Source organism: Centroberyx gerrardi, chromosome 18 (genome assembly GCF_048128805.1).
Source record: "Centroberyx gerrardi isolate f3 chromosome 18, fCenGer3.hap1.cur.20231027, whole genome shotgun sequence".
Classification (NCBI taxonomy): Eukaryota; Metazoa; Chordata; class Actinopteri; order Beryciformes; family Berycidae; genus Centroberyx; species Centroberyx gerrardi.
The window spans coordinates 7,763,492-7,776,229 of NC_136014.1; the positions used below are offsets into that span (position 1 = coordinate 7,763,492).

At 41.8% G+C, this 12,738-nt stretch overlaps 1 protein-coding gene across 1 annotated transcript in view; it reads right to left on the bottom strand.

Annotated features, from left to right (window-relative positions):
- The window catches only part of rngtt (RNA guanylyltransferase and 5'-phosphatase), a 79,616-nt gene extending 67,331 nt beyond the window's left edge, over positions 1–12,285 (bottom strand). The window contains exons 1-6 of the mRNA XM_071906985.2: positions 11,899–12,285; positions 10,319–10,428; positions 10,100–10,203; positions 9,895–9,983; positions 3,431–3,506; positions 2,011–2,260 (exon numbers count right to left, since the gene is read on the bottom strand). Coding sequence (XP_071763086.1) covers positions 2,011–2,260; positions 3,431–3,506; positions 9,895–9,983; positions 10,100–10,203; positions 10,319–10,428; positions 11,899–11,962 — 693 coding nt within the window. The 5' untranslated portion in view covers positions 11,963–12,285. The remainder of the gene's footprint in view (positions 1–2,010; positions 2,261–3,430; positions 3,507–9,894; positions 9,984–10,099; positions 10,204–10,318; positions 10,429–11,898) is intronic.
- Between the last annotated feature and the right edge of the window lie 453 nt (positions 12,286–12,738).

The window sequence follows — 12,738 nt, forward strand, 5'->3', positions numbered from 1 at the left end:
TCATTTGCTGAATCCACTTTCTTCAATCTGTTCCTCCGCTTCGGCCCCCGGGAAACCGCACTCCACCTTCTCCTCAGCCCCTCGCCCCCCTTCACCCCCGCGCTCTTGTTTCTAGTGGCATCAGCCACTTGGATAAAAAGGTGGATGACATCTGTAGCTCTCCTTCCCGGCTAAAAATGATTCCTCTGCACTCTCACCGCGCCTCATTTCCTAACCTCGCTCGTTTGTTTCTCTTTCGTCGTGACCTTTTTTCCCTCGTTCTCCCCAGATGAGGTCTAGGAGCTGGTGTTATATGATAATATATGCCATTTAGAATAGAAACCGATGTAGTATGATAATGTATGCCGGTTTGAGTATCGTGAGTGCATACATATTGAGTACGAGTGGCTCCAGCGGGAAAGCAATGCCCAGTCCTAGTCATGTTAATCTCATTCTCTACCCGTTCTCTACCGCCTAACCTCATTCAGGCCGTCTGCCATCTGCCTTCGACTTATGATGCATTCACACCAAGCGTTTGGAGCGGTTTATTCGAACTCTGGTGCGTTTACTCCTTTAGTTCGTTTCGTTTGGCCAGGTGAGAACGATGCCATTCGAAACCAAGTGGCACCAAACAGCCACTTTGAAACTGTCTGACATTACAGGTATCTGTCCTCTTGCAAGAGAACTGCAGAGTGAGAACATAACCCCAACAAAACGAACCCAAAACGCAAGGGTTTATGGGTATAAGGAGACGGATGATGACATCTGATACCCAATGGTTACTCATGCTTGGAAAGCCTGGCGTAATAAAAAGAACCGAGGGGCAAACCGCAGTCTGGACTGGTGCTCATATTCAGCTATTTCTTCATGTGTTCTTACCTTGTATGAACACCAGAGAAGGTAAATACTGCAATGGGCACAGACAAGTCCATCATGCTGCTCTAAAGTTACAGGGACTGGAATCAGATTTGTTTTGACCCCCCCCTCTGCTGCCAAAATCTCTAATAAACGAGCTACTTGTGAATTCATGTGACTTTTCTTTACAAGCCCTGGTTCTCTAAACAAACCAAATACAAAAATGCAACAAACTAAAACTTTTCCGCTATGGTTCAGACCGGTTGTAACCCTACTCCACTCCTCAGTGGCAAACAATTATGCGGTCTATCTACTATCAAAATTTGCAGAGCAGCATCTTTACTTTTCATTTCAAAACTCAAACATGGTTCACCCGAGCAGATTTTATGATGATTCTCTCATAACAGACGAATGGACGCCGACCAGTCTGACTTGGGGCCGGACCGCTCAACCGAGACGATGCTCCTTAATAACAGAGAAGGACTGCAGTCTGCAGGACCTGCTGCGGCTCTTCTCTTCCCTCTAGACCGGTCTGTCACCAGGAATGTCATGATTCAGTGTTTTGGTAAGCTACTTGCAATCATAGAGATATATGAATGTTCGCTCATTCCAGAGTTTGTACATGTACTTGTATGTATGTACTTGGTATACATATATTCCAGTGTCACAGCTCTGTTTTTTACTTTTGCAGTCAGAGCATTGTTGTTTTTGCCTTAGCATTCCCCCTAGGCTGGCTGCTTGTATTGTTGGTGATACAGGAATTTAGGCTTTTCACTGTTGCACTTATTGAAAATTGCTCTGGGTAAGAGCATCAGCTAAATATAAAGCAGAAAAACTAATTATGGATAATTACAGAAGATTCAGTGCTTCTAATTTCACTAAACATCACTCTGTGGGCTGATGAGATATTGACATAAACAGAGGAAGAAACCTAATATCGAATCAGAATTATACAGCGGCTGAGGAGATGAAAAGTGGCATGATTTCTACATTTGTACGACAAATTTACCGGCATGTCCCACATGACTGGACATGAGAGGCCGATCATTTAGAAGGACGGCGTCCCCGTAGGCCCTACATCGCTCTCGCTGCATGAGATCCCCCGTCCTGTGGAGCGGGACCGATGGATTCCCTACTTAACAGTCCATTTCCTGGCGCTCCCCCCGGAAGTCTTACCAGTTTTAGCTTCTCCTTCTTTCGTTTGCCGGGCCCCGACCCCGAGGAGCTGGGCCCCGACTCCTGGCCGATCACGTTGCCGTCGTCGTCCACTTCCCCGTCGTCATCGTCAAAGCACCACTCCGGCAGCGCGGGGGCGGGGGGCGCGTCCTCCACGTCGCCATAGCGACGGAAAAGCTCTTTGAGGTACTCTCCCTTGTAGATCCCCGGGGCGCGGGACTGGCCGAACGCAGCCACAGCTGCCTCCACACTGATAAGAGACAGAAGAGAGACTCACAGAGTGCTTTTTTGATTTGCTAGCACTATTATTTTCAGAGGATTTACATATTGATTGACTCTCGTAACTCTTTACGAGGGGTCCTCTGCATTTTGAGTGACATCAAAAGGTACACTGGTAGGGATGGGACGATATGCTTCATGATTCAATACAACCACAATACTATGTCATAAATAAAGGTTCCATGACAATAAAGTCTGACTGTGCAGAATTATATTCATTTCTGAGCCACAAATCTTTCTAGCAATGGCACCGGCTTGCTAGAATGTAAACAACAATTTAAAAATGTCATTACAAAGTGCAAATAATATAATTTGGATGGAGAGCTTGTAAAATAGTGATGGTCAAGCGTCTCACTTGTGATTACTACAGCAGAATAAAATGGTGCTATTATTGTCACTACGCTACGTATTGTCACTTTTTTGCATTGCAATATATTGAATTTCAACATATTGTCCCATCCCTATACATTGGTGTATGTACTGCTCATTTGATCCTAAGCCCTAGTTGACTTTACAGCTATGTGATGAACATCAAACTATCACAGTGCATCAGGTTTTCTGACCTCAGTGAAATTCTGTTTACCATTATGCTGAGGATTTTGTAGTTATTTTTTCAGGCCAAACACTGGTCTTTTAAAAAACTGACTACCATTGTTGTCTTTTCTTATTCATATAATGTTAACAACACATGCCACTGCACAGCCTGGGCCAGATGAAGATGCTTTCAGAACATTACAGAGGAAGTGGTGGGTGGTGGGAGGGTTCATCCTGCCTACACGTCTACAGCTTCCAGAGAATTCAAAAGACCCTGCTTCCCTTTCCCAGACTCCCTCCGCTGCTCCAACTCTGACTTAAGACACATTCTCATCCATCCTTTGCTCAGCTGGTTGTGAATTATTCAGCGCCTCTGTCGTCTGAGTTGAGCCTTTGCCATCCAGCGGGCTTCTTTATGAAGCGTGCCCTGATTGGTACTGACGGCGCAACTTCTCACGCCATTGCACATGTAGGATATATCGGCAGGAGCGGACCGCTGCGCTGACGGGGCTTGTGGGGTTAATGATCCAGCCTCTGGGAAACAACACACACTCCCAGCACTGAGGCTGATCCATGGGGAGGGGGGGCCGGGGGTGTAGGACCTTACCTCCAGTCCATCTTCTCCACCAGGTACGCACATATCAGAAAGCCTGTCCGATTGAAGCCGTGCGTGCAGTGAACACCTATGGGAGAACAAAGAGAGACAGCACAGAGGTCAATAACTCCCCGCTTTATATTACATCTTAGGTATTTAGCTGACGTTCTGCTCCTAATCCGAATATGCTTAAATTCATGTATCACCATTCCATCCACGCCCCCCATCCCCGATCCATCACCGCCTTCGTGCAATCAAGTTAACGTGACATAATGTGGAGGCATTATTATTTCAGCAGCCCTGTGGTTTTGCACCATCTTATCAGATGCGCTCCCCTTCTAAATCGATCAGTCCTCTTTGAGATGTAGTAAGGCAGAGACTGAAGTCTTGTGCATACTGGGCGTCAAGTCAGACACTCAACAGTCTCCCAGGCACACTCAGTTCTCCTTGGGGGGGGGGGGGGGGGGGGAGCCTTGGCTTTAAATCTAAGTCAAAATCATCTGTCTGAGACCAGCCCGTAGACCTGCAGAGACCTAGAGACTGATGAAACACAGAGGGAGGTGAAGAGGGGGCGAGCGCACAGGAAAACAACAAGGTAGGAAAATAGTCATCTTCATTTTGAAATGAGTGGAACTTGCAAAATCTGCAAAACATAGACTGAATTCCTGTGAAAAAAAACACACCCCCAAGGGCAGAAACAAAAAAAACACTCATATTTGTTTTCCCCTTTTCAAGAAAGAGCAAAAAGGTTGAGCTATGAAAACAAATCCTCCCGACGCTGAAACAAAGTGACAGGCATTCTTAACCAGGTGCACAGCAGGGTTCTGGCAGTGCGGTGACAAATAAAACTCATCCGACTGGTACATTTCCCCTACAACTAGCAGGCAGCGTGAGATGTTTGTCTGGCCGACACTAATGAAGATGGAGTCAACTTCAGTCAGCGGATGGACGTGATCAGAGTTACCTCAGCTGTCTACTTTGGACTTGTGCGCTATAGAGGCGACAAAGACTAATCATAGAGCGGCTTAAGAGAGAACACTGCTAAAATGACACTGCGAGGTTCAAACAATTTAATTTACAAGTCAGTAAGTGGGCAGCGGGACTGACTCACACCACGCCGGAATGAGATATAAGAGAGCGCCCTGCTGTCCTTAGTGTGAAAGCGCAACTTGAGTAGCCATATATATACTTGGTGGTGTCCCCCAGGCTGCCTCAGGGCATAGGGTGTCACTGCAGAACATTAAGAACGTGTCCCACTGAAAAGGAAGTGAAAGACAGCTGAATTCAGCTTCCTTACCAACTCCTACAGCTGAATGAAAACAAGAACAAGACACTTTGAAAAAAAAAAAAAAAAAAAGTATGGCCATTGAGCCAGAACAGCGTTGAGACCTTGACAGAGGGTGCGGCAGTAGCAGACCAATGATTAGAGAAATTAGCCTGATCTAGAGATACATAATTGTACACGCATGATGTCTTCTGATAGCAGTACAATCAACTAATAATTCAAACCCTGTCATTCAAAATCAGTAATTTGAATAAGTTATGCTTCTGCTTCAGGAGAGTTCAGTTTGTTTAGACGGTTCCCCTGACTAGCTTGAAAATTTGCATTTCCATCAAGGGTGTCAAAAGGGAACATAATGCTATTCAAGGCCCAACCCCAAGGCCCAAAGAATACTTGCTCAAAAGCATCCTGAAGAAGTGACATGACATTGCCTTTCCATGATATAGCATTTTATGAGTGGAGTGTCATTGTTTCTTCTTGGAGTTCCTTTATACTTTTGGCTTATAAGCTTGTCATGTAATTTGCAAATGGAAGAACACTTTATTAGGTAATGCGTATTTACTCCTGTCGCCGTTACCAGACTACTAAGGAAATAAGAGAACAGAGATTCTGCCCCACTACTCAATGACATCATACCCATGTTCAACCAAACAGAAACTCCATGGACATAAAACAGACCAAATGGTTTTGTCTGTAATATTGACAAAAAACATCATTCAAAATTTAAGGAAAAAAATATATAATGCATTGCAAACATGCCGAGAGTCCACAATGTCAAGCTCTCATTCATTGTGAGTGGAGCATCACAGTTTACAGAGATTTATTTCTCTGTACAGCAGTACTGTGATAGTTAATAATGTTAACAAATACTGATGTACTATATATGTTCATGGTAATCAACTTTATGTTCTCTTACCAATGCATGCATAACCACAATGTTTAAGTTGAATAAACCCAACAAATGCAACACCTGCAGCACAATGCAACGCATCTGCAGCAGAATGATGCAGCAGTGACAGATTCTGTCATTTGAAATGAATGAACTTCCATTGGAAAGCAACACAATTAATCCATTAAATGCAATTGAGGGGTTTGGCAGTAAAAAGGTTGTCTGTACATCTATCTTATGCTTGGATATTTGCAGGAATGTAGCACCTGGGTCTTAGACTTCTTCTTCTTTCTCAATAAAATACTTTCTCCTTAGCTCTTAACATGTCATTTCTTTTTCTAGCTCTTCTGTTGTAAAACACATAGAGCATGAGAGACAGACAGAAAGCAGCAGACACACTAGCACACACTGAAAACGGGAACGAGACAGAAATATAGGCTACACACATTCGCACAAATATAGAGGCGGGAGGTGATATAAAGTGCAAGATAAACTAACAAACTAGAGGTGTGATGAATGGTTAGGCAGGTACCCTAGAAAAATCTTCAACTTTTCTTCACCTCCTCCTCAACTTTCCTGGATAAATAAAGGTTAAAAAGACAACAACATGTCACCCTACTGCTATTTGAACCTGCCCAATTGTGGAGTAAGGCTGCCCCCTGCTGGACACAAAAGGTAAGTCTGTTTAGCCTATGACCTAACATAAGCAATCAAACATGCACAAGTCACAGGGACAGAAAGGGTACATGCATATACTTCTGTGACTGGTTTAAAATCAACTTACTGAAATAGGTTATGGGGTATTAAACAGGTATTAAAAACAGACTTTTCCTTATTATGAAGGAAAACGGTTTGTTGATATTTGGTATGAACGTAATAGCAGCACAATCACATCGTCTGTTCAACAGCAACACGGGAACTAGTTCCAACATTCTTCTTTTTAAAACTTTTTTCATAGTATAATTCCTCCAATCTTCTATTTATTTCATTTAAAATCATATCCATCAACTGAAAAAAAACTCTCAACTGAGGTAGAAGCACAACTCATTTGGGTAGAAGCACAACTCATTAGGGTAGAAGCAAACTATTTGGCTATTCTTATACTAACACAGAAACAACGAGGGAAAAGGCTAACGAGGGAATGTATTTATTGAACCAGACAGGTGGTAAAGTTGGTAAACTGCTGGTTGTGGGTCAGCGGCAGGTTGTGGCTCGGTCAAACAGGTGGTCATGGTTATACCATGCGAGGGGGGAAGGGCTGGACGATAATATGCCGCAGGATTTTGGCCGGCATGTCCCTGTCTGACCCTACACTGACCCTTCTCTCTCCACACACCTCTTAATATTTCTCCCTCTTCTTCTTCTTTTTCCTTTTGGGTCTCTTCCACAACGTTGGACTCCATCAGCGCTACCCTTTCAGGGTTGATGGGAGGCAGCATGCGTGGTGGTGCTGCAGGCACTGGAGGCACCCAAGGTTTTAGTTTGCAGGGTTCAATTTGTTCCCTCTTGGGCAGCATGCGTCCAGGATGTGCTGAGGAGCCGGGACGAATTTTGTCAGATTGGCTCTGACCGCCGAGGCTGTGCATCGGCTTCCTGCAAACATTCCTCCTACCTACACTGTCAGAAAACAGTGCAGGGCTACACACAGGGTGGGGCTGGACCCACTGGGATTCACCCATGCCGCTGTGGGCATTGACGAACTCCAGAGGCTCCAGAGCTATCGGCTTCTGCTGACGGAACTGCTGGGGGGTCGCAGAACTGAATTTTCTTTACCGGAATATACCGAAATTGTTTCAACACAACTCATGCAATATCTGAATATCATAAGATTATTCACGTTGATACCGATGATTTGAATCCATTTTGTCCCATATAGCCTAATAGACTACATGTAGCTAACTGTCCAAGCGCTAAAATCTTATTGAGTCGCTCTGAGCATCAGCTAAATGACTTAAATGTAAATAGTGTAAAATGTCTCACCTGTCAATTTGCTTTAAGGATAAAAAGTGAAATAAACTGAAAAAGGAAGAAAAAAAAACCTTTCCTGACAAGTTCATCTGGATTTCCATGCATTTTGTGATGCCTCGTTGAATACTGACCCATTAACGGTACTGTGGCCCATAACATCTAAGAATATTAATACTATCACAATAATAAGACTATTAATATTGCCAATAAAGATGATGACATTTTTGGCTCATCATCGCCTATTGTTTTATCACACTTTAGTCGATATAAAAAATAAATTTCGTTCTTTATTCCTATTCTTTATTCCTCTTCGCCATCTACCACTACCGTTGAAAACAATGTTGCTTTAAGTCAGACGAGATTGTGGCCTTCACGCCAAAATTGCAATCGATACCATTAATAGCCCAAGTGAAAAAGAAATGATGAAAAGTTAATAAGCTATCAATACGTGATCGATACTATGTATAACGCTACTATTTATAGGCTATGTGAAAGCTCTCAGTGGTTTATCAGTGGATCAATCCACTCAAAAAGTTTGTAGTAACTTTATCAGCCCTGGTCGTACTTCATGTAATGTCACTAAAACATTCCTATCATATAATAATAAAAGTGCATCCAGTAACGTTACAGGTGGCTCAGCCTGTACAATAAAGTACTATAGTAATACTGTCAGAAATTTCAGAAGGATACTATACAAATATCACGACAAGACAATTATAGGGATACCATAGAAGAAGAAAAAAATACCATCAAGGAGGATATGGTCATTATAAACTCATTATTGAGCAGACACATACGTTCCTGTAGGAATATTATACAGAGTCTCGTCAGTGTTCAGTCATGTGTTCAGTTCAAAGTCATAGCTTGCCATGAATTCTTTTGTCTTGACTGTAAAAGCTCTGCAGGGAATTGAATACTTAAATTAGGTGGGATTCACCTTTAAATGGGAATACACTTTAACACAACATATATGTAGTATATTACTCCCATGTTGTAGGCCAGTTCAATATTTTTGAATATGAACAAATCTTCCCCCACAGCTTGAACTGAGACTCAAACCTATGGTGTCATCAAGACGCCTGAGAAGTCTGGAGTCTCTGCACTGACCATGAATGGGAGACTTTGTGGACCTACTGGGATGTTGGAGTTTTTATACCAATATTGCTTCATTCTATGGCAGCACCTCACCTTTATCCCTAGGAAATCATTTCATCACTCGTTTCATATTTTGGGAAAGAGTTGCTCATGTTCACAAATGTCGATTTTACCGTCTTAGAGATTACATATGAATTCTTTAATCGAGTTCCTGAACATACCAACACAACAGGAATACTGTTGTCTCATACAGGATACTCCGAAATATTAAAAGAAATCCCTCTCACAAAGCAGAGTATACTGTTAAGACTCTACTGCAAAATGAGGCAACAGATTTAATTTCTTCACAAATCAAGCAGTGGCACTCCAGGTGTTCCTACTTAAGATTCAACGTTTATGTTCTCAGGAACAGACAATGCTCAGGCATTAGAATTTATGCAGAGTAGGATAAATGGAAGTTTGAATGCCTAAGGAGTAAAAAAGAACTAGGATAGTCAAACATCACAACTACATCTAAATGAGTTATTGCTCAGGCAGCACTATTCCAAAAGTAATTTAACACAAGGTGCAAACTCATATATAGCCAATGGGGGTTTTTGAGTAGGTTTTCCTTCAAGAAATTCACGATGCTTTGCTTCAATTTCTGATGTTTCTCTCATAGCATGTGATATGAAATTTTAGCTTTGGGAAAATTCTCTGAAATGATAACCTAGAACCTAGAAGCCTGTTTCGGCCCAAATCCAACTCATGCAAGTCACAATTAAATGGCAAATGCATAATCTCCATTGAACCAAGGCGCTCAAAAACACAACTTAATGTAATAACGAGGAAAGGAAAATACAAATGGACTGCGATCAAGATAACAGCCAGAGAAAAGAGGTGCAAATGTATCACTAAGAGAAACAGAAAGCAGTGTAGTGATGGGTGACAAAGAAAATGTAACCATGTATACCTTTGTAAATTACAGCAGATCCAAGCTATCAATTCCATACAATGTTCACAGTGCTGGTTATTTAATATGTGGAGAACACTTAGTACTATGCAAGTGCAATGGGTTGCATTCATTTGTGCCATTTTGAATCCCACATTTATTTAAACTAAAAAGGCAAATTGGCTGGAAAATGCATGCAGATGGGCGCTGTATATGAAGTGGATGCAAATGATTTGCCACAAATGAAGCACATACTTGATGAGTTACTGACTTGGAACGGTCTAGGCCTGGTTATGCTTTGGTCTCCTTACCGATTAACTCCGTGGGATTTTTCTCCATGAAGTGTTCACACAGCCTGATGAACATCTCTGTGGTCTCTGTTGAAGGGCATTCGCCATGGCTAAAATCACATGGGATGACATTATTGTAATGACATAAAATATCCTAAAATTTCATCCAGCAACTCACCACTGAACAATGCACTATAAACGCTCCTGATAGTGAATTCATTCATACCCTTTACACTGAAGCTTGATATATTTTATCCCTTCTTTTTCAATGTCGTTGCGGTCATAAAAGCGAGTAGTGTTGGTCAAATCCACCAGCAGGCCCATTTTCACCTGAAGAAAGACAAAAAAAAAAAAAAGACACCTCAGTGTGACATTTTTTTGCCATTTTCAAAATCTCAGCGATCTGCACTTGCCGAAGTATGTATGTCTTCATGGAATTACTTACCTTTAGACTTTTTAAATAGTTTGACAGCATGCTTGGATGAAACCTATTCTCCTCTGGAACTTTGTCATCATATTTGGGACCCAACATTGTTTTCATTGGCAGGAATTTACCTAGCAGGGAACAGATATACACATAATGGAACAGTGATTCTCTAGGATCCAAGATCCAAACATCAAGAAAGGGGTCGCTAGCAAGATGAGGAACCAAAGTCAATAATACAATACACTGCAAAAATGTATCATTAGATACCCTATATTGACAGTAATAATGCGAAGCCATACTAAATTAAATCTAAAAGGGTACATTTCTCAGATTAGTGCCCTGGCAAAATACATATCTATCTTGGTTTAACCTTTAAGACCTAAAAACCTTTAAGAAAAGGAATAGAGGGTTTCTGGCATACAAGTACAGTACAAGTCAGGGAGGATGTGCATGCTGTGGTTGTTTTAAAATAAACATAGCAATGACCTTATATACCTCATATAGTGTTGGTAATAAAGGCATAGAAAAGTTGACAGATAGTTATTCTCATAACCTAAGTGACTATCTTGTTAATCATCCAAGATTTGATTCACATTCACTTTAATGGTAATACATGGATGGGAGCACACAGGTCGTAACTGCTGCAACTGGGAGGATATGCTATCCCTATGAACCTTTCAGAGTGTCACAAGGTAACGTTAATCTTTTAATAATCCTATAAAGCTCTTGACCCATCAGTATTTATCATAAGTGTCTGTAGCATAACACGTCCATGCTTCAAGTATCCCAGCCTCCAGCTGTATCTTGGACCAGAAAAGCTGTCTGGACGAATTAAACGATGTGTGCTCGGGCTAACGTTAGGTTTGTTTTGACACGTGACAATGCAACGACAACAGGGCTAGCTCAGTAGTTGCTCTTTGCTAATGTTTTAAGGAGGCAAAACAATTAAACGACACAGCTACGCCAAACGCATCCTCTTTGTTCTAAACCCAAGTTACGGTTAATAACGACACATACACACAATATCTGCAAAGAGTTACGCTTTGGTAGCGTATTAGCCATAGCTTGCTAGTTAACATTAGCAGAGTTAGCTAGGCAACATAAACAGCAGCACTCGTTCTATGACTCTCTTATGGAGAGAGCGTTACGCCAAACTCCATTAAAAATCTAACAATTTAATTTGAGCTTGCTAGTTGGCAGACGTACACACTTCGTAGAACGTGACTTAGCTTTTATGAATCGGTATTGTCTTATATTAAAGTCGGCATACAACTAACACACCGAGCATCACTTAATTTCAATAAAATCTAAACTTTTCCAATTGAATCGCACTGCTCGCGACCATGTTAACGTTACATTTTGAAGGGAGAAGGTTGGGGAAATCTTCAGCGAATCAAATCTAAAAGGTGAACTTGTATTGAAATAAATGCTGCTTGGTGTGTTGGATGTATGCCGAATTGAATAGTGGATCCCACGAATTCAGAAAAGGTCTATCAGGTATCCATGTACGTATCGTTCTCTCCATCCGACAAGAACGCAGCACGGCTCAGGGCAAACGCAGCACACTATAAGCTGGTTAGCTAGTTTTTGAGTCTTACCTGCCACAGGTTGTCCTCTTCTGGGACAATTCCGCCATCGAGGAGGGGTTCCAGTATGTGACATTATGTTCACGAGGGTTTTCGCTGTAGTGAATCGTTGACGTTAACTGTTATTTCATAAGACGTTGCTCAACTGAATTACAGTAATACTCCCCCTGAGATCACGATGGTCCGCGGTTGTGGTTTACCCAAGCACCGTGGATCCAGGGCCTTAAAATTTCAGGAGAATCATCCAGCAAGTTTGGGCCCGATCAAACTTTTGACGGGCTGACAAACAATTACTCCAAACATAGGTTGTTATGACTCCCAGTAGATCAGCACCCCAGAAATGATGTTATCGTTTTAGTCTGTTTTCTCTCTGTCCTGATGTTAGCAATTAGCTAGCATAACGTTATTACTGTAACGAGCGCGCTAGCTGGCTAAACTAGCTAGCCTTCTTCTGGTTGTGAATTGTCTGCAGTGTAGATGCTTACGAGCGTCTTACTGCCACCTAGCGGCAGATACAAGTCACTAATGAAAGCTATAGCACCGACATAGCACTAATGAAACTACAAACTTCAAGCCAGATTTTCAAATTTATTTCACTTAATTTACAGCCTAAATCTAAATCTCAATTTGACCTAAAAGGTTTACCTATAGTGTATGTTCACTGAGCAATGACTACATCTTAATGTTGCAATTTTGTTGTGATCAATTCAAAAGAAATGATTTAGTTTATTTGACAATCAGTTAAAAAAAAAAAAGACAATGCGCTTGTCAATGATAACGATAAAGTTTTTTAACTTATTTCCATTGTGGTCCCTAGCTAACTCTAACTCTAACGCTAATTCTAATACAGTC